Below are 26,754 nucleotides of genomic sequence, written 5' to 3'. Positions count from 1 at the left end.
AGCGAATCTCAGCAGCCCCGCCTCCGTTTTCAGATGTCTCCGTTTTCCCCCATCCACTCTGAGACGGAGCAGCAGCGTTTCACAATGAAAACAGCATTTCCAAAACGCTCCCTTTTTGGCACTCGAAAACTCTGCGTAGTGTGGACGGATGGCATAACCGTAGCAAAACTTATGCATTTTCAAACTAAAACGCATTAGTGTAAACGGGGCCCAAATATACAAACAGCTTGCCATTACATGACGCCTCGAACAAAGCTGCTGTTCAGGTGTGAGAGTGACAACAACAACATCACTGCTGATCTTTCTGATGAGCATGTGCACTGAGAAGCCTTATATACACTACAAACAAAACTGCAATTCTAGAGCTTTGTAATCAAATAAGAATGCATACATGCCAAAAAAAACTTTAATGCAACAACAGACACCATGAAAATAAAATTTTAACATTATACACATCACCAAAGTGTAGATAAAACGCAAATAACAGAATTAATGCCATGTGTAAATAAACTTTTACTGTAATGGGAGATAAAACTGATTTGTGCAAATGATTTACACTGATTTGTGTACAGCCAACATTTATATGTGTTTTGCACTGACCACAATAAAATAATAGCAGATAATCTATTTCATAAGCCCTTAAAGCAAACAGAAACTTGTACAGAGTTACGGTTCTTCAGAAGTCAGTAAACATTTTTCCCCTCCACATAGAAATCTTAAATCCTTATAGATGAAATAAAAAAGCTGACAGGTTATACATGAATAGTATTGACTGTTGTTTTATCATGTGACATTTAGCATGCAAAACCCTGTCTCTAGTTTTTAAATCACTTGGATTGTCCTGAACATGATGCTCAGCGCTGTTTGCGTCCAGAGCACAGAAATGTGAAGCACTTCCAGTACTGCTGCCTGATCTGGACAAGAATGAGATGAGAAGAGCTGAGTGAGAACAATTTAAGCTCTGAATCTCATCAATGATAAAGTCACTAGAAAAAGGTAAACAAAAATTTTAAAAGTCTAGCAGCCAGATTTACTCAACTGTGCAAATTAGCTCAATAGATAAGCACTGATAGCTGTAGGAACACCTGAAAACACCTAGATAAATTTTTGCATAGATATAGATTTTGATTAAAAATGTCTGACCTCATTATTGAGCACACAGTAGATCAGGAAGATGAAGGTTCCCTGCTGAGAGTTCAAGATCAGGAAGAGAATCTGCAGCATCTCACTGCTATTAGTGAAGAACCCCAGAATCCAAGGACAACCAAGAACCACAAACTGACCCAGTGTTTTAAACACCATAACCCTGCAGAGAAACAGAAAAGGACATTTAGTCTGTACTATTTGTTATTTTCAGAGAGCGATTAACTCAGAATGTTTGTTACTTGGTTTGCTTCATCTGTGAAACTTCAGCGTTCAGATTTGAGAGAGCTGATTTCAGAATGATGATGATCCTGATGAAGAGAATCAAGTTCAGCTGTAGAAAGATTAAGAAATGATCAGTTTTTGTTGATTTGAACAGGTCATGAAACAAAAGTGTCTGTGACTAAAACTTACTGCTAGTATGACACAAACAGGACCCAGAAAACTCCAGATAAACCCTTTATCATATTTAATCCAGCATCTGATTTGAGGAAAGCACAATATAGTAAATTAATACATTGATATAGAAGAACAGATAGTTACAGATTTTAAGCTGGAATGTGACATTGTTAACAAATTTATTTTTAATCAGAAAGCAGAAAACAGTCAATGAACAATACAACTCACTGTTCACTGCCGTATCCTTCTGGAACCAGCCCAATAGACACACACACCACAACCAGAGCAACCAAATATCCAATCACACACAGGAACCCACTGCTAAGCACCTCCTTCTTTTTGGAGCTGATCTGTGATAGGTTCTTGACGCAGATGAAGAGCAGCACAGCTTCAATGAACATCCACACAAAGGCGGAGAGGAAGAGGAAGTGCAGAAGGCCTGCTATCACCACACACAACACCTGGAGAGCATGAGAGAGAGGGTTATGATGATTCTCAGTGCGGCTGTGCTGAGCTGTAGAGCTCCTTCATCATTCTCACCTGCTGAGGGCGAATGAGGCTCAGGAACTGTTGTGTGAGCAGAAACAGAAGGTGAGCCGACAGCAGACTGATGCAGATGTTGATTCGAGCCACATTATTGACTCCAGGACTCCACTGACAAAGAGCAAAGGACAACAGAGCCAAACTGAAGAACACCAGACCCACGATCACACACACCAGACCCAGCAGCTCCAGCAGATCGCTCTGAGAAAACATGCAGAGAACATGAGTGCCAGATCTGTGCTGCTCTTCAATGCTCTCTAGAAATGTTCTGGTACCGGTGGTGGACTGCTGCTGGTCTGCATGATGAGAGCGAATGTGGACAGATGAACACAGGAACACACAGTGTGGCTGCTGTTGCTGTTTAACACAGAACAACCATCTACAATCCACTCGCTGATATTCCAGTACACACAGGACAGAGAACCGCTGGGCTCAAACTCCTGCAAGAAGAAGAAGAAACAAGCAGAAAATATGAGCAGAGTGAATATTAGATGTGTTCAGATGTTGATCAGTGCTGATGTTGGACTAAAACACATTTCAGTCTCTCACTCTGATGTGTCTGAAGGTGAAGTTGACTGCTTTGGTGAGTGCAGTGTTGCTGGTTTTGGGAAGAGTAGCTGAGATCACAGTGGACATCATGGTTTTAATGGTGTCATTAGTTGTGTTGAAGAAGTCGGCCTTCAGTAGATTCTCCATTGTGGTGTAGCTCATGAAAGCCACAGCAGCAGATCCTGTGAGACAGAAACAGAGGCTTACATGCAATATTATATGCTAATAACAAATTCAAAAGAGTAAATGTGGTTTAGTGGTGGTGAAATGAGGTTTCATTATACATAAATCACTGATTACACCAAACATTTAACTCACTGTCATTGTTGTTCTTGGCGATGCCAATAAGATCGATGTTTATAGAAGAATTTGTTGTGTAAAGTTGAGGGATTTTATCTAAGGTCACCTGTGGTCCAACCATGAAGACTTTTCCCTCTGATGAAAAACAAGCATGCTGTTATGTACTAAAATAATTTGCTATATTTATCTCCATCTATTAAAGGTTATGCAAAAAAAAAAAAACATTTGAGAAATTGATTCTACATAGATTCTCAGATTTTCAAAGTGCATCACTGTTACCTCTTGAATAGATTCGGAGCTTAGTTTTTTAGCAGCAGATGGCACTGTATTCTTTACAAACAGCCATACTCTCCTTGCATCTACACTGTATATACCAACTGTCAGAATCATGTATTCCCTTATACAGTACTATTTACTAAATAAAAATATTTATATTTGAATCTTCTTGTTGCCTGAATACTCACTTTGTTTGTGTGTGTGCAATGTGCACAGGTTCAGTTCACTAGTTTTAGCTACTGTTTATTATTATTATTATTATTAATGTTAGTATAATTAGTGTTTAGGTGAATCCTCAGTTTGAGCGAGTCAAAGAGGAGCAGGTCTGAGCTGGTGTGTTTGAGTCTCTGATATATAATCTCAGGTTCATCATCAATAATAACAGTGTCTCCACTTACCTACAGCTGCAAGAGTGAAACTGACATTGGCACTTGTGTCTGTCGGCTTCACCAATGTAGAAATGAGTTTCTCGCTGCTTTTCAACACTTTAGTTCCATATGAGGCTAGCTGAGCTGGACTGGCTGATGATGATGATGATGATGAAGACACTGAAATCTTCTCTGAAGCATTGAAGGCCACAGTCAAAATGTCGGTCACCTTCTGATTCATTGATCAAACAAACACACAAATGTAAAGACAGACAATAAGATAAAACTGCTCTGCCAGTCAACTCTAACAGAACTGACTTTATAATGTTTCCCCATCTAGGGAACTTCAACACTGCGTCTAACCAGAACACTAGGGGAACATCTCTTTTATACGCTCCTCGCGGTTCAGGTCCCGCTCATGCTGAGGCTGAGCATTGGCTTAGATCCTGGGGATCACAGTTTTATCTAATGGACGAGGTGGAGACAGACTCTGTCCTTTCTTTGCCTGTATCCGTGAGATCTAATCCTCCCTCGGGAGCGTCAGAAGCACACTCTGCAGTTTCTTCTGCATCTCGTGGGAGGTCGGCGTCCTCCGTTTCTGAGGAAACAGACACGCCATTGCAGCAAAGGCAAAGAGGGTCGGGGGAACTGCCGCCCCAGTCAGTTGAATATGAGGTGATGTCACACTCTGCTGAAAGGTTTGATGCTATAGACTGGCAGCCAGCACATGAAAGGCAACAGTTGCGTCTGATGGGTATGCTGGATGAGAGAGAATTACCCAGCAGATTTGATCCTCCACAAAGGGACCTCCCCTTCTATCCTGAGCTACATAACCCTGTGACAAAATCATAAAATAATTCATATTTATCTTGTTTAATGACACCATTAACAGTCATTTATTTAGTAGTTCCCTTGTCATCTAGACCATTAAGAGTCACTTCTGGTCTAGTTGGCAAAGTGTATATGACGGCTGGTCAGTCTGTAGGATACCTGCACACTATGTCAGTGTTGTAAGCATATCAGGCTGACCTACTTAAAGAATGTTTAGACGGTGGGGGAGCGACACCCGAACAGCTTCAAGAAGCTCTTTGGGCATCCGACTTAGCTCTGAGAGCTACTAAGGAGGCGGCCTCTAATTTGGGGCACTCTATGGCAACCCTGGTGGCTATTGAGCGGCACCTATGGCTGATGCAAGCAGAGGTGTCAGAAACTGATATGGCTATTTTTATGGAAGCTCCAATTACGATCTCAGGGCTATTCGGCAACGCCATCAATTCCATCCTTTGATAGGGTGAAAAAGCGCTCTAGCTCCCTCAGGGGCTTTCTTCCCCCACGATCCAAAAGTCGGGGGGCTGCTAAAGAACAGCCCCAGCTGTCAACCAGCTTCTCAAACTGTGCGGTACAAAAGGAGAGCGTCACTTCTCAGACCCCCCCTCAAAAAAAAATGGGCCTGGAGAGCACGCTCTCAGCCTGAGCCTTCCTTGAAATTACCCATGAGGACAATAGGAATTTCAAGGAAGGCGAAGGATAAAAGGAAGTCCTGATGTGTTGTCAGGACACAAAATACAGTTTTGTGCACGCCAGCCTCACTTAAAAGATGTTACACGCACCGTAATAAGCCAGAACAGGCTATGGCTATGGAACAGGAAATACTGGCTCTATTTAAAAAAGGTGCAATAGTGTTCTCCCACTCAACAGAGAGTCAGGGTTTTACAGCCAGTATTTCAAAAAAAGGATGGGGGACTGCGTCTGTCAGGGCCCCGAGGTTCAGGATGCTAACCATCAAAAAGGTGGTGTCACAAATTTAGTCAGAGGACTAGTTTGTCACAATAGACCTGAAAGACGCATACTACCCTATATCCATCCTTTCCCAACACAGGAAGTACCTGAGGTTCGCTTTCGAGGGCGAAAATTTCCAGTTTCGGGTTCTTCTATTTGGCCTAGCTCTGTCACCTCAAATCTTCTCCAAAATAGTAGAAGCAGCACTAGCTCCACTTCGTATGCAGGGTATACGTATCCTAAACTACATAGACGATTGGCTGATTCTAGCTCTGACTCATAATATGGCAGTCCGACATCGAGATGTCATTCTCACCCATATCAGAAGGTTGGAGTTTCGGTTGAACATCGCAAAAAGTGTTTGTTCCAGCCAGGACGATGATTTTTTAGGTGTGCTATGGGACTATGCTTGATGCGAGGACATTTGTCCCCGCCACAAATTGCTTCAATTCAATCAGCCATACACAGAGTCAAACTAGGCCAGTTCATCACTGTAAAACTCTTTCAGAGGTTGTTGGGCCTCATGGTAGTAGCAGCCAGCGTGATTCCATTTGGTCTAGTGTACATGAGACCCCAACAGTAGTGGCTTAAATCCAGGGGGTTTTTCCTCAAGGGGAATCCTGGGACTGGATGCCATGGTGCAGATGTGGCCGAGGCTACGTCTGTATACTTTTTGCCTGGTCGCACTTCTCCAGGAGTCCTGGAGAGGGTCCATCTAGACAGAGTTCAGTTACTGCTGGTAGCCCCATTTTGGCCTACAAGAATTTTGTTTTCAGACCTCATAGCCCTGCTGGCGGGTCTCCCATGGGAGATCCGCATCAGAAAGCATCTTCTGTCTCAGGCGGGAGGGATGATACTTCAACCTCGCCTGACTTATGGAAACTATGGGTGTGGCCTCTGAGGGGGCCCACCTCATAGAATATGGATTGTCAACCGAGGTTGCTCAGACCATTCTAAGCCCCAGGGCTCCCTCCACACAGAAGCTTTTTGGCCTCAAATGGGCTCTCTATTTGGCTTGGTGCAGAGAACACCAGCTGAACCCAGTCAGCGGTCAGGTAGTCTCAGTGCTGGAATTTCTCCAAGATCGCTTGTCTGCTGGGTTAGCTGCATCCACTCTGAGAGTGTATGTGTCAGCCATAGCGGCCAACCGTCTTCCCCTAGATGATTAGTCACTAGTGCAGGATCTGCTAATTCATCGCTTCCTATGTTGAGCCATAAGGCTAAGGCCTGTCAGCACAAACAGTGTACCTACATGGTACTTAACATTGGTACTCTAGGGCATCTCTGTTCCCCTATTTGAGCCACTAAAGGAGGCGTCAGATACATTTCTTACACTGAAAACAGCTTTTTTTGTTAGCTATTTCTTCCCTGAAAAGGGTTGGTGACCTCCAGGCTCTGTCGGTTGCACCTTCATTTCTAGAGTTTGCTCCGGGCATGTCTTAAGCTTTTCTTTACCCCAGACCGGGGTATGTGCCGAAGGTTTTTACTCATTTGGCGAAACCTGCTGTGCTGCAGGCCTTTAATCCGCCCCCGTTTCAGTCGTCAGACCAAGAGAAATTGAATCTACTCTGCCCAGTTAGGGTTCTGGATACATACGTTAACACTGTTATTAATTAGAGAAAGAGTGAGCAGTTACTGGTTTGCTTCGAACTCTCAAAGAGGGGAAGTCCGGCGAATAGACAGACCATAAGAAATTGGATAGTTGAGACTATCTCAATTACTTATCTGGCTGCTGGACATACTGCACCTAAATTTGTTAGGGCCCACTTCACAAGAGCTGTAGGGTCCTCCAAAGCTTCTATTTCAGGCTCTGCCCTTTCTGACATTTATTTGGCAGCAGGATGGTCGACACCACATACAATTGCGCATCACTATCAACTTGATGTAGACCCCTCCCCAGGGTCCTCTGTTCTACATGCGTAGTGTGCGTTCACAGTGAGCAACGAGTTTGGCCTAGTGGGTATTGCGTCCCCCTAGCGCTCTAGTTAGACGCAATGTTGAAGTTCCCTAGATGGGAAATGTCTCAGGATACATATGTGACCATAGTTCCTCGAGAGGGAACGAGACACTGCATCTTCCGCCATACTCTCTTCTGCCTGTTACTTATTTCAAGCAAATTTGAAGTTAACACTGAATGCTCAGTGCAGGCTTTTATACTCTCTGGTCTGACGTCACCGCTTTATTACATTAGATTAATTTCACATGTGCTTCAAGACGCGTATAAAAGAGGTGTTCTCCAAGCGTTCTGGTTAGATGCAGTGTCTCGCTCCCTCTCCGGGAACTATGGTTGCACACGTAACTCGAGACATTCTCTTGAAGACTTACATTCAGTGGAAGCTCTTGAGCTGTAATGTTCTCTATCTGCTCAAGAAGATTTTTTAGACATCCTCCAGAGCTCTGACTCTGAAATTACAATTCAGCTTTATACAGTACAGAAATCATGACCTCAATCATGTTTCACAATATTAATAACAAACAAAAGCACAAAACCATCAGAAATAAACAGAAAAGCAAAAGTTACAACATGCAAACTTACAACACACATATCAACACACAGCTCTCTAAACTATTAGGCGTATATTTCAGACACTCAACTTACAGAACATCCTTCCTGCAGGGTGATATTTATAACTGCAATAAGAGAAAATCACAGTGAACACAACAATAACACAACTCACATGAAAAAGATGTTCTAATAATGTCTGCCATGATCTGCAACTGTACATCTCAGATCCTCTTTAATCCTTCATCTTTGTCCAGAGACACAAACACACTCACACACCTGTTCAGTTCTACACACTCAGTCCAAACACACTCAACAGAGGAATCATCAGACTACATTACCAGCTGAGCTCGTCTGTGGTGTGACTGTTGTACTGGTGCTGCTAATGTTGGACACAACTGGAAAACAGTCAACAATCAGACTGAGCATACAAAGAAAACATGAACGTATTAGCAGCAATTTATATTATCTGACGATTCAAGATGGTGGAAGAGGTGTCGCGCATGAGCGGGTGTGGTGGATGGCAGAGGGGTGTCGCAGACAAACGTGAAGAGGGTTGGGAAGTCGCAGAAAAAAGTGAAAGTGAACAACAGAAGTGGGTGGAGGGCTGTTGAGGAGGATCGGTAAAATAAGGTGCTGGATCAGATTTCAGAGGTGCCCAATCCAGCGTGTTCTGGCACAAACTAAGCCCTGTATATACTACTGATCAGTGTTGTGACGACACAAAAGTCACATCTACCTGACCATAGGTACCAGACCAAAGTATACTAGACCATATTCATATTCAATTAATCAAAACTCTGTTCTTCATACATAAAGCATAAAGGGATAGTTCAAACAAAAACCTAACATTTCTTCACTATTTATTATGGCTTTCCTTTTTCTAAATTTGTTTTTAAAATTAACAAACTATTCAGAAAAAAGAAACTCCAACAGCTTGAGTAAATAGTGGCAGAATTTTGGCTGAACTAACCCTTTATTAAAGACAAATACATTGAGGCATAAATATCATGATTGTGTAAAAGCGGCTGATAAATATAGTTACCTGCACAGTAGGCTGATGGGCATGTAGTTGGACTAAGTAGCTTATAGACATAATAATTTCCTGGACAGGCTTTGACTTTAATGGGAAAGACCCCATACGTGCAGCAATCATTACCATCATTACCACAGGCATCTCTAGAGACGACTCCATCCTTTACTGTTGGGTGTCCACCACGAATCCATAGTGGGTAATCAGTGCCACAACTACACTTAGCAACACATGTGTCTGGGATCTGAGCACTCAGACCATTAATGAAGAGCCGATACCAGCCGCTCCAGGAGACTGACCGGTCACACATGGAGACTGGCTTTGATGGCTGACTGCTGTTGGCTCTCCAAGTATTGTCCAGAACAGTGTAGTTGAAGCAGGGATCTGCAGAAAGAAAAACCGAGAAGAAAATATGTTTATGACATTTATAAATATTAATTAAATGCATTTCATCAACACGCTATAAATGAAACAGTATTTCCCTATTGTAGTCTGTATTATATAAACATGAGTTACAAACATCGGTTTTGACAGTGAAGCAAGTGTAGCAGAAAGCCTCCATGACCCAGCTACAGTTTCTGGAGGAATTGATGAACTCACAGAGCTGGGTGCACCTCTGAAATCAGTATCTACTGCACTCAGACATGGCACCGAACGAATATATGCTGTTTTTCAGCCTTCCTAAAGCACATGAAGCACAGCTATTATCTTAAAAAAATACATGTTAGCCATTTAGCCATGATGCTAGAGTCACCGAGCAGACAGAAGTTCTGCCTATGACGCGAATCTGTGTCTATTGTGAAGCGAATTTGATGCGCGAAAGCAGTTAGTAAACGCAAAATGTTCACTCGACTATTTACATGTGAATATCATGATTTATTCATGTGCCGCGTCTGGTGTGAACTCTCATAAGTCTTTCCATGTTTGATCCTTGCCTTGATTTACTGTTTATATTGATTTTTTGACCACTCGCCTGTGAATTTTACTCCTTTTTTGGATTACCCCATGATACTGTTTGTAGCTGTTTGACTGTTGCCTGCCTGACCATTCCATGTAAAACTGCACGTGGATCCCTAACTTTGTTGTCCAGCAACCTTCAGTTACAATCTTATGCATTTTCAGCCAATTTGTGTCAAGTTCTGCCAATATGGTCCTACTTAGGATCTGATACCTTTCATAAGGGCTTCAGTGTTAAATCACACATTGATTTGAGAGGCTGAACTCTACATTAAAACCATCATTTGGTTGTAGTATGGTTAAATTAAAAATAAAACAAAATTAAAAACAAAACAAAGAACTCTGATTAATGCTGATTTAAAGTAAATATACCTGTCTGACACGTATTACCAGTATAGACAGAGTTTAGAAAGAGTTTTAAACTAAAACAACAGACGGTGTTATATTACCAGGTGAGATGATTTCTGGTATGACTGTAACCACACTGCCAACATCTGAAAGTTTAGATTAAAAATGATTAATGAACAGAGACAGAGATGTGATGCATGTATTGAAAGCTCATGTGAATATAATTACCTGTACAGTAGGCTGAGAAGGCTGATATTGGCTCAACAAGCTCATAGACGTAATAATTCCCTGGACAGGCTTTGACTCGAATGGGAAACAGGTTAATACAGCAGTAATTGTACCAGTGAATGCAGACATCTCGAGCGACGACTCCATCCCCGACTGTTGGGTGTCCACCACGAATCCACAGTGTCATATCAGTAGTACAACCATGAATTGCAACACACATTTCAGGGATGTGGGCACTCGCTCCGTTAATGAAGAAACGATACCAGCCGCTCCAGGAGACAAAGTTGTCATATTTTCTATTTTTTACCTCAGAATATGAATTACCGTAGGCTCTCCATGGTTGGTCCAGCACAGTGTAGTTGTTGCAGGGGTCAGACAGATTAGCTGTTAGAAGTATTAGAATATTGGTTATATTGGTCACAATGGTTATCATAAACTCATCTGTAGACGTTTAAAAAAGTCTGATTCAAAGTGTTTCAATTCACAACAAAACTATATTTAGTGTTGAAAAATTATTGTAATACATTTGGATGGCTGTCTAACATTCGAGAAGGAGGAGGCAAAGATCCAACCAGCATTTCAGACATTTATTAATCAAAGGAAAAATAACCAAATATGTTTTATGACAAAAAAAGACTTGTTCTCGGCCAATGTGGCTTGGATACATTCCCTTTAAGAAGGGGCAACAAAATTGTTTCTGCATCTGTTAGACTGTTGTCTGCAATTTAAACCATTTAATTCAATCAGATAGCTAGCAGCAAAATCACATGAGCAGTGGAGCGAGGAAAAGGAGCAGGAGCATAACCAACACATAACATGGAATTCTACATAATTTATTGCTTACAGTACCAACTGCTGTCTAATTTAAAGGTGCAATAAGCAATTCAAAAATGAGCTGGACAGACCAGAGAAGACTATAAATAGAGAGAGGGCAATCTGCAGAAAGTTTGTAGAAACTTTGATGAAGATGAGGCGATGCACAAGAGAAAAGCTCTGAGGCATATCACTGGAAAATTATGATCAGGCAAGAGCTTTAAGACCCGCATTAATGAAGACCTAAGGCAAGGCAGGGCAAGGCAAGTGTATTTATATAGTACATTTCATACACAGTGGCAATTCAAAGTGCTTTACATAAACATGAATAAAAGAGACAAGTATAAGAAAGTAAAAACAAACAATAAAAATGATTAAAAACAGATGAAAATGTGTTAAAACAGGTTATAAAAGTATGAAAAAGAAAAGAAAGACATAATAGCGTGATCTGTGGGATGTAGCACAGTGCTCATTTAGATAGAGCTGTAGCGAGAAAACGATTCATTTATAGTAAGCTTGGATCACTCTGATTGGATTATTACTGATTACAGATGAGAAGCCAGTCGTGCTCAAGCATATGACATGCTCCTCTCGAAATTAGTTTGTTAAACTTCACTTTTCTAAAAATGAAGAAACAAATAAAATACATTAAGGGTGCTTTCACACCTGTGAATCGATTCAGTTGTTCCGAAACAGAGATTACAATTGTTACATTGTTGCTCTTTGCTCTTGGAGCGGTTCGCTTTCACACTGCAAAGTTTCTAATCGGTCCAAAAGAGCTAAAACAAGTCACGTGCGGGGAAACTCTCCTTACATTGGTCAGAGTGTCAGGGTTTATTTTGCAGCGTCCCGTTAAGCTGTCAGGAGAGGTGGTGGTTTGGTGGTGATTGACAGGGTGCGCGTGACGTGTCTGAGGAGAGACGCGGTGGGGAGGGGTGAGAAGGGTGCGCGACGATGCCTATTTGAGGACTGGGAGGGAGACGCGAGATTACCGGGAGATCATCACTCGTTTGCGGGCATCCGGAGACTCGCGAAACTTCCCGCCCTACTCATAATTCTCTCTTCATATAGCCGTAAGCCTATTACATATGCATAAAACACTGTGATATAACCGCGCTCGGATCGGATCGCTTTCTCACTGCAATCGAACCGCTCCAGGGTTCGTTTCAATCGAGCCGAGACCACCTCATTCAAGCGATCTCGGAGCGATTACTTTGGCGCGGAACAGAGTGCGATTGCCCTGTTCACATATGCCAATCGAACCGCGCTAACTGGGCAAACGAGACACGTTCCGAAACAAAAGTGTAGGTGTGAAAGCACCCTAAGACTCTTAACAGGGTGCCCAAACTCTGTCCTTGACACTCGGTGTCCTGCAGAGTTTAGCTTCAACTTGCCTCAACACTCCCGCCAGGGGTGCGTTTCTGAAAACCATCGTTAGCTAATTAAGATTGCAAGTTCCGTCGTTACAAACATAGTGTGTTGATTTTAGTGTTTCCAAAATTCAATGTTCCAACAAACATTCGCAAACTGCATCGCAACTTGTAGGCTTGTAACTACACCAGTAGAGCTGTAGTTAGAGGCACAGTTCATGGCTGTGTTCTATTCCGTTACCTCCCCTATGCTGTATTCATTCAGAACATTCTAACATTTAAACTTGGAATGATTTAAAAAGACAGCATTTAAGTCATCTCTCTTAGGTGTAATTTGCTTTCAAAGTATTTTCACAGTTCAGTTTTAGTGATCTTCATATTGACATTGACAATTTATATGATTTATTTATGAGAGTAGAATATGTGTTAGCTAAGTGAATTTTATATGGAATAGGCTATTCTCAATATAGCCGTCTGTTTATCACTGAATGTATCAGGAATATCAAAACAAAACCAACTTAGCTCCGCTCCTTTAGCGCCCCTCACACAGCTTGATCCACGCTGGCATTTGGCCTCTTGGGTTTTAGGTTTTGAAAAGGTTTTGAAAAGGGAAAAAATTCCAACACCCTGTCCAAACTTTTAGGATACCTGGTATAAGATTTGCACAATCCATATGCAACATATAGGTTTTTGGGTGTGGCTTAGCGAAGGGTCAATTCAGACAAAGGTTTGAGCACTGGAGTTCATGATAATGTCTGCAATGATCTGCAACTGTACATCTGAAACTATAATCTTTCATCTTTACAGACACAAACACACTTACAAACCATTACAGTTCTACAGATTCACACACTCAGGCTACATTACCTGGTATATTTTTGCGGGTGATGTTGGAAACAACTGGAAAACAATCGTAAACCAACAATCAGATGAATAATACTGAACATACTATGGGTCCAATAAAATATTTACCAGTACTTTGTGAACTGACAAAGTAACTGTCTTTTAAAACATATACTGCTTGAGGTAAAAAAAAAAAAAATCTAAAGAATATGAAGACTTAATATTTTGAGTTTGTTCAGTGCATTGTCATTTAGCATAAATTTCTATGTAATCGTGCTTAGTGGTGCAAATCGTTTATTTTTAAATAAATTGATCCTGGCATGGCTCACACTAAAATCTAAATTCACTCACTATTTACTCTGCCTCAAGTGGTTACAAACTTTTATACGATTTTTGTTCCTGCCAAACTCCAAAGAAGATATTTAGAAAAATGTTAAAATCTGTAACCAAAGACATCCACAGAAGGAAAAGCTAATATTATGGAAGTCAATAGTTACAGGTTTCCAACATTTGTCAGAAGAAATTATTTTGTGTTAGAAAGAAAAAAAAAAGAAACTCAAACAGGTTGAGTAAATGATGACAGCATTTTCACTTTAGGTACAGATAAATACATTGAGGCATAAATATCATGCATGTGTAAAAACAGCTTATAAAGGACTTACAGCTGATGTCAGAATTATTAACCCACTATATGTTTGTATATATTTTTTAATTTTTCTGATTTTTTATCTTTGCCATGATGACAGAACAAAATATTTGACTAGATGTTCTTCAAGATACTAGTATTTAGCTTAAAGTAACATTTATAGGCTTAACTAGGTTAACTAGGCTAACGTTAGGGTAATTAGGCAAATGATTGTATAATGATGGTTTGTTCTGTAGACTATCCAAAACAAATATTGCTTGAGGGGGCTAATAATATTGACCCTAAATGGCTTTAAAACAATTAAAAACTGCTTTTATTCTGACTGAAATAAAACAACTAAGACTGTCTCCAGGAGAAAAAAATATTATAGGAAATACTGTGAAAAATTCCTGAATCTGTTAAACATAATTTTGGAAATATTAGAAAAAGAAGGCAAAAAGTCACTGTTTGGCTAATAATTTTGACTTTAAGTGTATGTGGTGTTTGACTGATTATTGTTGATGTCATTTGACTAACCTTAGTATTATTATTGATATTATATTATGACTATGAATGCTTAGTACTTTTTTAATACTACCTTGTCATGGCTGTTTATGCACAATCCTTTTTTCCTTTCATGTTTCCCTTTCATGTTCTCTTGCTGTTTATTTGTTGTGTGTTTACCATGTACTGTACAGTATGTTTTTGCACTCTTAATAAAAGAGAAGAACGAAACAGTTGATAAATAATGTATAGTTACCTGCACAGTAGGCTGATGGGCATGCAGGTGGACTAAGTAGCTTATAGACATAATAATTTTCTGGACAGGCTTTGACTTTAATGGGAAAGATCCCATACGTGCAGCAATCCACACCATCGTTACCGCAGACATCTCGAGTGACGACTCCATCCTCTACTGTTGGGTGTCCACCACGAATCCACAGTGGGATATCAGTGCCACAACTGAACTTCTGAACACATGTGTCTGGAATCTGAGCATTCAGACCATTAATGAAGAGCCGATACCAGCCGCTCCAGGAGACTGACTGGTCACACATGGAGACTGGCTTTGATGACTGACTGCTGTTGGCTCTCCATGTGTTGTCCAGAAAAGTGTAGTTGTAGCAGGGGTCTGCAGAAAAAAAAACCGAGAAGACCAGTATGAAATCACAACTTTAATATAAATGTTCATTAATCTTTGAAGCTAATCAAAAGGCTCATGAAACAGAATTTCTCTAATTTATGCTGCACTATATAAACATGACCTCATCTGATCTGACAGTGAAGCAACTGTGACAGATGTAAAGAGACACATTTGGGGTTCATGACAGCCAACCACACCCGAGATCAAAACAATAATAATAATAATAATAATAAATATTTAAAATAGAGCCTATAAAGTTACTTTCATCAAGGTGGCATTTAATAAATGTTAAGAAAATTGTTAAATATTTCATACAATTTTAAATAACTACTTTCTTATTCTATGTAGTTTTAAATTAAATTATTACTCCAGTCATTATTGCTATATTATTATTACCATAATAATAGTAACAGTATTAATAATAATTATTATTTCTTAGAGTGATTTCTGAAGAATCATGTTACTCTAAAGACTGAAGTAATGAAGCTAAAATTTAATCTTTAAAATCACTGGAATGAATGAATAAATGAAATTATAATCGACTTTTATACAGTTATTATATAGTACAATAACATTTCACAATTTTTCAATGTGTACTGTATGTTTGATGAAATAAATGCAGCCTTGGTGAGCAGGAGAAGCTTATTTTAACACATTTAAAAATTCCACTGACCCCAAACGTTTGACCGGTAGTGTGATAAATGATTTAAGACCTACAACACCATATTTCAGTGAATTTAGGAGATTTTAGGACCCCACACATACCCTGCTAAATGTAACAAACAAGTGTATTTTAATACTTGGTGATTTGTAAATCTGTTGTGCGAAAGAGCCCGTCTGGTACCATCCATGAGTGCTTCAGTGTTAAATCACATATTAATTTGAGGTGCTAAACTGTGCATTAAAATAACCATTCTTTTTCTTTTCAGCTTTAGTCACTTTACTAATCTGGGGTTGCCACAGCGGAATGAACTGCCAACTTATCCAGCATATGTTTTATACAGCGGATGCCCTTTCAGCTGCAACCCATCTCTGGGAAACAAACATACACACTCATTTACACACATACACTATTTACAATTTAACGTACCCAATTCATATAGGGGAGAGCGGGGTACAAAGTAGCGGTTTTGGTCAAATAAATAATAACAAAGTGATGGGGTAGACAAATCTTTTTTTTTTTTTTTTAAAAAGCAACACACAAGTCTCTCCTACAAATGAGCACTGGAGTTATGATCGCTGGACCTATGGTTTTTGTGCAGTATTGCCAAAAATACCAGGAGTAAAAATGTTACTGTTCACCCCACCTGCGGGGCAAGTTGTAACAGACAGGGGGTTAGTTGCAACACAAGCTTACAAAGGCAGATTTCACACAATTAATTTAATTTCAGTTTACTTTAAATAGTAGCTAGATTTCAGTAATTGGCTTATTTCTTTTTTATTCTACATAGCACAGTGTGTTTATTTAAATGGTTATTGGTTAAACACATTTAAATCTATTTGCATTATTATTGAAAATTATTTATTTATTATTATAGAATGTATTTATTTGCATTATTAGCAATTATATAAATTTTTTTTTTCTTGTAAAAAACATTTTTATTAAAAAAAGTTCCCAACGTTAAACTCAAAATTCATTAATTACTTTGATAGTTTGATTGGTGTCCAACAGTTTGCGGCTTAATTCTAATACCCTGTTACAACCAACCCCGTTGTGCCATGTTTTCCTCAAAACTGGCTGGCAGTCACTGTGTGTGTTTTACATCTTTTAGCCTAGAAGACAGTAATCACAACAATATAAGATTTTACATATATATACTTTCACAGATTTTTTTTTTTTTAAATATTGACTACAATAAAAAAATACTTTTATGCTGCAAAAATGGTTTCTCCTGTGTTTCTCATCCAAATTTTGCTGAACTTTTGCAATAATTAGCAGGAAGACATATGCCGACATTGTGGTGAAAACCATGGAAGCATGCCATGGTTAACCCTGAACAAATACCTAAAAATTCTGTGTTACATTTAACCCTGGATTACTTTGTGCCCCACGCTCCCCTACCGCATGGACTTGTGGGGGAAACCAGAGCACCCGGAGGAAACCCACTCAAAAACGAAGAGAACATGCAAACTCCACATAGAAATGTCAGCTGACCACGCCGAGACTCGACCCAGCAACCTTCTTGCTGTGAGATGGTCGTGCTACCCACTTCACCACCATGCAGCTCCCCTTTATGATTAAATGAGCAAAGCTAAAAACAAACCATTGAACCAAGGAGTGATAGATTTAAAAGAAAATAAGATTTATCTTCAGCTGTTTAAAAAAATGACCAAAGGCTCAATTTATTTTACTACAGTCAAGGATGATGGTTTACACTGGTATGATGGAGATTAAAAGTAAATATAACTGTCTGACACAAGCACATATTAATGGTACAGATATGTACATACTTTAGAAAGAACAAAAACAACAGACTGTGTTATATTACCAGGTGAGATGATTTCTGGCATGACTGTGATCACACTGGTAACATCTGAAAGTTTAGATTGCAAATAATGAATCAACAGAGATGTGTATTGTGATAAATGTATTGAAAGAGTTGATGTGAATATAATTACCTGTACAGTATCCTGAACAGAAGATTGGCGTTTGAACAAGCTCATAGACGTAATAATTCCCTGGACAGGCTTTGACTTGAATGGGAAACACGGAATTGCAGCAGTAACTCAGCCAGTGAATGCAGACATCTCGAGTGACGACTCCATCCTGTACTGTTGGGTGTCCACCCCTAATCCACGCTGTCATATCAGTAGAACAACGGTATTTTACCACACACGTTTCTGTGATGTGGGCACTCGCACCATTAATGAAGAAACGATACCAGCCGCTCCGTGAGACTGAGGTGTCACATTTTCTATTTGATAACGGAGAATAATAACTACTGATGCCTCTCCATGGTTCGTCCAGCATAGTGTAGTTGTTGCAGGGGTCAGACAGATTAGCTGTTATGCAGAGGTTTTAAAAGAAATGTTAGAATATTTATGAAAATATTATACAAACATTAAAAAAGGCCAATTTAAAGATATTATAATTTTTTATAACTATAGGAGGATGAGGCCATAAACCAACAATCAAATAAACAAAAAATAAACTACTTAAACTTTTTTGTTGTCGGGTAATGTTGTTTGGCTACTTTCCCACTGAGAGTAGGCAAAAAATGTATCTGGATCTGTTAGATCTTCATCTGCAGTTTTTTTTTTTTTTTTAAAGATTCTCCAATCAGAAAGCAAGCTGCAAAATTTCATGACCAATTTGGATCAATTGCCTAGACACAATACTTGTGCTAGATGACGAGTACGTCACTGCCAAGGACTGTTGAAACATTCCGGAATGGTTCAAACTTTGTATCCTGAAGGTTGTGCTGTGTATCAGGATGATAATGCACCAATACACACAGCAAGACTGGCGACAGAGTGGTTTGATGAACATGAAAGTAAAGCTAAACATCCCCTATGGCCTGCACAATCACCAGACCTAAACATTCTTGAGTTATGGTAACGAATAACCTTAACTTTTCCAAATTTGATTGTAATGAAATTATGTGCACCTTTTGCTGCTTTGAAAAAACAATTGTTGTGAAAAGTGCATTACAAATAAAGTTGAATTGTAATGAATCTGTGAGAATGTGTTGTCTTTTTGTCTATTTTTAACCGCAGAATATCAATTGCTGATGCCTCTCCTTGGTTTGTCCTGCACAGAATCAACAAATATTTCAGGTGCTTAATCAGGGTTTCTGCAGATCTCATAATGTCAAATTTAATACTTTTTAAGACTTTATAAGACCATTAAGCATTAAATTTAAGACCTGTATCGCAATATCAAAAACACGCGAGAGAAACCGCAAAATCACAAAATTAGTGGTAAAATAAATGTATTTAAATTGAACAATATTGAAGACAGGTTAGATGCACCATTGAGCTAAAGAAAAAACAAACAAACAAACATCTTAATGCTGATTTATACTTTCACCTAGTGCCACATCGCACACCTCGCGAAACAGAGAAGGCTTTTACACTTGACGTGTTCACTATTGAGATATTCTTTTAAACGACAGGGGGTTAGTCAAAAGAAACAGACAGTAAAATCAGACAAATAAAAAGAGAATCCTTAATATCATTAAAGATTTTTTTGGGGGCCTCTTTTTTTGTTTTAACAAACATATCCCTCAGGTTTTTTCAAACTTTTACAAAAACTTCCCTCCTTTCCCATGGCTGTTGCAATTTCTAGTCCATAATTAGTGGTCATCTGGTTCTCCCTATGATCATGCATGGACGGATCATAAAGATGTCTGTACAGACAGACGCACCTGTTTCAGACAAAACCTCTTCAAACTGTTTCATAATCAACTCAAATCAAATGCGGTGCCCTGCGAACTGTTCACCCGAGTCTCAAAACATTCCATTAGCTCCACTATGGCGTTATTTCACTGACAAATGTCGTGAGCGCAGTATTACAAGTCAAGAGGGCATTCATGTAATACGAGCGAGCGAATTTCTTTGCTCGCGCACCGATTGCCTCTGTTTGTGAACAAAACTTCTTGCGAGCTCTCAAATATAATATGCTGCTCACACACAAATTCTTTCACTCTGAAAAATGCACTGCTCACGCACAAATTTTCTTCTTTGCACTCAGTACACTGTTCCCTCTTCCTTGCATGCTTTTTTTATATGATTTATATTAGTACACTATTTCTTACCAATAACCAAAATACTAAAATAGACTTACATATTACATTTTTAATCTAATAAAACATCACATTTTTGGCTGTATGTTATATGATGAGATATTTCCAGTTTCAAACACTACAAAGAATAGTTTACTTTTAAAAACATTCATTAAACATCCAAAATGTGCATCATACTAATCAAATAAAATACATTTCAATATACTGTAACTAATGCAAGCAGAAATGTAACTTAAAGAAAATAGGGGAAACTTGATAAGGTATTATAGCCTACTGTACTATTCCCTCTTCAAATAAATCTCACGATCAATCCCATTTTATCATGGCAACTAAAACAAAGTGAACTAGTCTCTGGGTATATTATTCTACAATTCACCACACTTTACTGTAGTAAAACTAAACTGTATTTCATTTTATCAGTTCAATATTCTTGAAGCATCTTTGGAGAGCAAAAGCACAAAAGGAGGAGGAAACACAAGACACAAAAATTGTGAGTCTGCATCGTCTGACGGGGTGAGCAGCCAGTGTTTTGAGAACTCGCGTGCAGTTTTATCCACGAACTGAGGAAACCGGCACGTGAGCAAAGAGATTCGCTCTCTCGTATTACATGAATGCACTTCCGACTTGTTATACTGCACTTACGACATTTGTCAGTGAAATATTGCCATACTCCATCAGTTGAAATCATGTGGCACGCAACCACAGCGAACCTCCGCAAATACATCGATGACATCAAATTCGCTGCACGCACTGAGTCAGTAACAGAAAGCTGATTGGCTATTGCAAGTTGACCTCACTTGTAGTTGTCATACCCCAAATTACAATTGGACTAGTGAAATAAAGTAACTACAACACCCCGAAAAAACTGGCAACAACAACAAAAAAGAATTTAAATGAGCAGTAGATTTAGTGTTACATGGACATCGGAAAAATAAGACCTGTGCAAAAATATTTAAGACCTAAAACAGCAAATTTAAGACTTTGTAAGACCTTAAATTTTGATTTTTAAATTTGACACTTTTTCAGACCCCGCGGAAACCCTGTTAATACTCAACGAAAAAATAACCAAATAAACTTGATGTCGGCCAATGTTGCTTGGATACATTCCCATGAAGAAGGGGCAACAAAATTGTATTTTTAAAAGTTGAATTGTTGTCTACATTTTTAACCCATTTTACTTGCAGCAAAATTACATGACCAGTAAAGTGAGGAAAAGGAGCAGGAACATACCCTACACATAACATGGAATCTACATCTGCTGTCTAATTTAAAGGTGCAATATGGGGCACAATCTTAGCAGTGGTTCAAAAGATATCTGAAGTTATATAACTATCATTTTGATTATGTCTATTTCTGAGGGAACAAGACCATTGTACCAATCACACTGAGACATTCAAATGATATCAAACATGCAAAAAGTCACATGCAATTATACAGGACATTTATGCTTTGAAATGACCATTCAGTGTGAGTTGGGTGAAAAGGAGTGTTGGTCAAGGGAAGGGAGTGTGGGAGATGATGGTATTCAATATTCAAATATTTCAATATTCATTGTGTCTGTAATATGGAGGTCCCACATCAGGTGCTCCGAATGTTGCTCCGAAAATGTGTCAATCAGAGTGAAAAGATTAGGAATAATAAGAAATTATGATTAACACATTGATGAAAACAAGATAAACCAGTTGGACACCTTGCATTTAGTTCAAAATCAAAGTCCTTAAAAACACAAGACAAGAATTGAATACACTACCAGCTGTGGTCATCACTGGTGCAACCATTACAGAGACCAAGATAAGTTGTGACACATCTGAAAAAAAAAAAAAGTTTTTATTATTCCTTTTTTTTTTTTTTTGACTCATGCAAAAAAATTATTCTTTACCACACAAAGTATGATTTGTGAGCCATATTTCAAGTCTTCAGAAGTTAAACTGAAGTAGATTCAGGACTAAAATATTTTCAGACAAAGCTCTAAATAAAACAATGATAAAAGACATAAAACGAAACAGTTATGCTGTGTGGAAAACTTACACTATGGGGATTTCATCAGAAAGCCAATAATCTAAAGAGTAATATAACAGGCCAATGAAATGCCGATGAATTGGCAGCGCCCAGTGCACGCAGCTGCCAGCAATCACAATTAGCTGTGTATAAAGCTGCCAGATAGGTGTTGCTCAGCACATTTTCTAGCTGCAGAAGCCGAACTACAGCTGTCAGCTAAGGTGCAACCACTGTGGCAAAGGAACATAGCATTTTTGTTCTCTATGGTTCTTAGCGTTCCACAGCATATGGACTCGCCAATGGGGATTGCGTATAGCAGGCACCGAACCCCGGGCTGAGTGAATGGGCATGCCAAACAACGTAATGGGCCAGGCACCTGACTTCTCTGCTGAGTCAGGTGCTGGGGGTCTCGGAGGAGTTCAGTAGGGTTTGCCAAATGGGGAACTCAACTGAGTAAGAAAGGTGCACATATCTCCATCTTAGAGAGAAAGACGCAGCAAGCGTGTTTTAACACCAAATCAATTTCCTCATTCACCATAGTTATCCAGCACATGTTAAGGAAATTGGCTCCACTCTATGATTTTAAAATCTCACAAATGTATTAGGTGCCGCCCAGCCCACAGCCTCCGGGATTTTTCCGGGAGAGAGACCAAAACAGGAGAAGGGTCTGAAATCTTGGAGACTCCCGGGAAAAACGTGAGTGTTGGCAGGTATGGCATGCCCTGAGGCCAGCTGTCTGCCAGAGTGTTTGTGCCGAAGAGGGCCTCGGATAGGGAATAAAACGACTAGCAATGGGTGGAAGGCAAACAGGTCGACCTGGGCTTCTTCAAAGCATGCCCATATCAACTGAACAGACCCGGGGTGGGGACTCCATTCTCCCGGGCGTGGAAGCTGTAGTGTGAGCGTATCAGCTGCATGGTGGAGCTCGCCGAGGATGTGAAGAGGAGCCAGAGAAGGAGATGGCGAGCAAGCTGAGACATGCGACAAGAACGGACACCCCCATGTGGTTGATATATACGCCACCATCACCATGTTGTCTGTTCTGACCATCACGTGTTTCCCCTCTAGCACCAGCAAAAAATAACAAAGAGTGAGATACACCACCAACAGCTCCGGGCAATTGATATGCCAATGCATCTAGATTTTTCTTTTCGCACTCTTTCAGACAGGTCAGCATCAGCTTGTGATCGAGTCCAGCTCCAACCTGAAAAATTAGTTGTTCTGCAAAGGGGCAAACTTGCTCTTTTCCCAGTTGACCCGAAACCCCAACAGGTTGAGGTTTCTTCAGGTATTATAGTGTCAAATTTAAGACTTTTTAAGACATTTGTAAGACCATTAAGTATTAAATTTAAGACCTATTTCGCAATATTAAAAACACACATGGACAAAAAGAAAACAAAAAACAAAAACAAAATTAGTGGTAAAATAAATGTATTTAAATTGAACAGTACTAAATACAGGTTAGATGCATCATTGAACAACAGAAAAAAAAAATCTAAAGGCTGATTTATACTTTCACCTGGCGCCACATCACGCACCTCATGAAACTGATGAGGCTTTTATACTCGACGTGTTCACCATTGAGATATTCTTGTAAATGACAGGGGGCGGTCAAAAGAAACAGACAGTAAAATCAGACGGATAAACAGAGAAGTGGAAAGTTTCCGGAAGTAGGTCATATCATTAATATCATTGAAGATTTTTAACCTAATGATTTTTTAATTATTTTTATAATTTATTATAAAGATTTTTATAACCATTTACTATTTTTTTAATCAGTTTTTTTTTTTTATCTAAATGATGCATCACTTGCTTTTGTCCATATCTCAGACAGTTCTACCTATTAAAGTTAAATATTAATGGCAACAGAACTTGTGTTGCTCTACAATTAATTTTTTTTTTATTACAGCAAGAATAAAAGCAAAAAAGTACACTCACTAAAAATACTGACCTTATTTTTTTTATATTTTATTTTGCCCACTCAACAATTCACACATTACAGTCTGGCTAGATTCTGTCCTCTACTTATAAGCTAAAATGGCAATAATGGTCCAACATTGCAGACCATCATCACCAATAAAGCCTAGAAATTGGGCATCAATATATTGTAAACTGATAGGTTCATATATTCCTTTCCAGATACAGTTGAAGTCAGAATTATTCGCCCCCTGTTTATTTTTTTCCCAATTTATGTTTAATGGAGAGAAGATTTTTTTTTCAACATATTTCTCAACATAATAGTTTTAATAACTCATCTCTAATAACTAATTTATTTTATCTTTGTCATGATGACAGTAAATAATATTTGACTAGATATTTATCAAGACACTTCTTTACAGCTTAAAGTGACATTTAAAAGCTTAACTAGGTTAACTAGGTAAGTAAGGGTAATTAGGCAAGTTACTGTATAACAGTGGTTTGTTCTGTAGATTATTAAAAAAAAAAGCTTAAAGGGGCTAATAATTCTGTCCCTAAAATGGTGTTTAAAAATGTAAAAATTGTTTATTCTAGCCAAAATAAAATAAGGAAGACTTTCTCCAGATGAAAAAAATATAATCAGACATACTGTGAAAATTTCCTTGCTCTGTTAAACATCATTTGGAGAAAAAAAAAAAGATTTGAAGGGGGCCAATAAATCTGACTTACACTATATAATTTTACTGCTTTTAAACTGGACTGTATCTCATGACTTTGTGAGATAATTGTGATGATGATAAGTGATGATTACCTTGCACTGTAACTGCATCACTGTTAAGCTATGTATAAAAAAACTGCTTATACTTACATGTTATAACAGAGATGGTACTCAGTGATTTCTTAAATCCTGAAATATTAAAAACACAAATTATACTGTATTGGATTGTACTGCAAGTTGGAGTATGTAAAACCTACATTAAACATATAAAATCTGTGAAAGTCAGAGTTTTGGGTGATGAAAGACAATCTTACTTTTCTGCAGAGATGGGGCCATTGTCTATTATAACAGTCTGATGTGTTTCATCCACAAAGCAGTACTGCCGATGAATTTCCTTTACAGTACAAAAAATGTATATATAAAAAACAATGAGGACTGTCTCCGAAGCATGACCAAAAATGTTTTCTATTTACTTCACACAGATAAGGAAAATAATCAACTGCATCAGTGAATTGTAATTTTAAGATCTAAAATGACTGAGAATCAAAGATGAAATGAATAAAAGAGATGCAGTTCTTATTAAAGATTAGGTTCATTTTTTTTCCCCCAGAAATTAATATATAAGAATCAACTCATGTAAAGTGAAGCAGTTCAACAAGTTAGATATATTAGATGTTACAACATTAAATATGGTTTCGAGCATTCATTAAGAGTCCTGACCTGGTCAAAGCACAAATGACTCAACTATTACTATTAAAACACACAAACCACCCAATCACACTTGATGACACTCTTTAACATCATCATCAATCTAAAAGCAGAAAGATCTTACCTGATGTGAGCTGAAAAGCAGTGATCTTCACCTAAAACAATTGACTGTCTAAGTGAATATTTGAGTTTTATCGCTCCATCATCCTGAGAGAATTTGATTTTACACTCACGGTTTCCTTCTTTAATTCAAATTCAAATTCAAATGTACATAGTAAACACTTTCCACAGAATCCCTTTGTCTTGTGGAACATGCAAAACTGTTTTCAAAATGCTAAATGAGTTCAGGTAATCAATTCATGCTAAACAACATGAAACTGTTCATTTATACAAAAAATGTGTAAAAATGTCTGACTTCATATTTGAGCACACAGTAGATCAGGAAGATGAAGGTTCCCTGCTGAGAGTTCAAGATAAGGAAGAGGATCTGCACAGCCTTACTGCCATTACTAAAGAAACCCAGAATCCAGAAGCCAAAAACTGATCGAGTGTTTTAAACACTATAACCTTTGGTAAACGAGAACGAGACATTGTGTATGATCCTGATGAAGAGAATCATGTTCAGCTGTAGAAAGATGAAGAAATGATCAGTTTAGAGTTTTGTTGATTTTAACAGGCCATGAGAAAAAAATGTCTGTAACTAAAACTTACTGCTAGTATGACACAAACCAGACCCAGAAAACTCCAGATAAACCCTTCATCTGTTTCAATCCAGCATCTGATTAGAGGAAAGCACAGTATAATAATAATAATTAATACATTCATCATAAACAATTTGACTGTTACATATCATAATCTTGTGTGTGACGTTGTTACGGCCTGCAAACAAATGTATTTTTATCAGACAGTAGAAAACAGCCGCAGGCTTTTAATCAAATGAACGAATAAACAATACCACTCACTGTTCACTGCTGTAACCGTCTGGAGCCACACCTATATGCCATAGCAAACAGCGTCTTCCAGTAGGATGCTTAGAACTTAAAAGATTACAGCATTTACAACCGGCAAATCTTGATGTAAAAATGGATGTCAATAACGTTTTGAGTGGCTTACGGAGTGTTATTTTGTGATGCACAACTCTGAAAGGTGTGTGTTAAAGCCGTTATGCCTCTGTCAGATGCGAGAGTCTGCTGTCAGATATGAAATATAGCGTTAGTGTTCCTCACCTGTGAGCTGTTATACTGTGCTCAGTGTCCTCTTTAATGTACACACACATACTGTACACATCAAACACACAATACATCACTGTATTATGAAGCAAACTATATTACTGGCATGAAACTTAACAGGTATGTAAGACATGCAATTTCCAAAAAAATAAAAGCCTGTGACAGATACTCTGCTGGCTGATTTGCATGTTGATTCTAATCGGAAGCCGTTTATGTTT

At 38.7% G+C, this 26,754-nt stretch overlaps 1 protein-coding gene and 1 long non-coding RNA gene across 3 annotated transcripts; both read right to left on the bottom strand.

Moving 5' to 3' along the window:
* Positions 1-388: 388 nt before the first annotated feature.
* On the bottom strand, positions 389-13,727 carry LOC103909395 (adhesion G protein-coupled receptor E3). Of its 2 annotated transcripts, XM_073906672.1 has the most exons (17): positions 13,477-13,727; positions 10,427-10,810; positions 10,300-10,344; positions 8,906-9,277; positions 8,202-8,258; positions 7,957-7,988; positions 7,683-7,760; positions 3,609-3,810; positions 2,953-3,069; positions 2,635-2,816; positions 2,361-2,525; positions 2,083-2,286; positions 1,771-2,003; positions 1,558-1,624; positions 1,386-1,477; positions 1,144-1,306; positions 389-914 (listed from the first exon to the last, which is right to left on the bottom strand). In XM_073906672.1, the coding sequence occupies exons 2-17, from the start codon at positions 10,644-10,646 to the stop codon at positions 855-857; spliced, it is 2,289 nt and encodes a 762-aa protein (XP_073762773.1). In that variant the 5' UTR covers positions 10,647-10,810; positions 13,477-13,727; the 3' UTR covers positions 389-854. The 2 variants fall into 2 exon arrangements, with proteins under 2 accessions (XP_073762773.1, XP_073762768.1); XM_073906667.1 differs by lacking the exon at positions 13,477-13,727 and having other exon boundaries at positions 10,427-11,855.
* Positions 13,728-23,755: 10,028 nt separating this feature from the next.
* LOC141375209 (uncharacterized) lies at positions 23,756-26,205 on the bottom strand. The gene is made up of 4 exons (XR_012382868.1): positions 26,019-26,205; positions 25,723-25,932; positions 24,914-24,993; positions 23,756-24,788 (listed from the first exon to the last, which is right to left on the bottom strand). It is a non-coding gene; the product is annotated as an uncharacterized lncRNA (long non-coding RNA).
* Between the last annotated feature and the right edge of the window lie 549 nt (positions 26,206-26,754).

The sequence above is a fragment of the Danio rerio genome, chromosome 1 (assembly GCF_049306965.1).
Source record: "Danio rerio strain Tuebingen ecotype United States chromosome 1, GRCz12tu, whole genome shotgun sequence".
NCBI classification, from domain to species: domain Eukaryota; kingdom Metazoa; phylum Chordata; class Actinopteri; order Cypriniformes; family Danionidae; genus Danio; species Danio rerio.
This window is presented reverse-complemented; position numbering and strand designations above follow the sequence as displayed.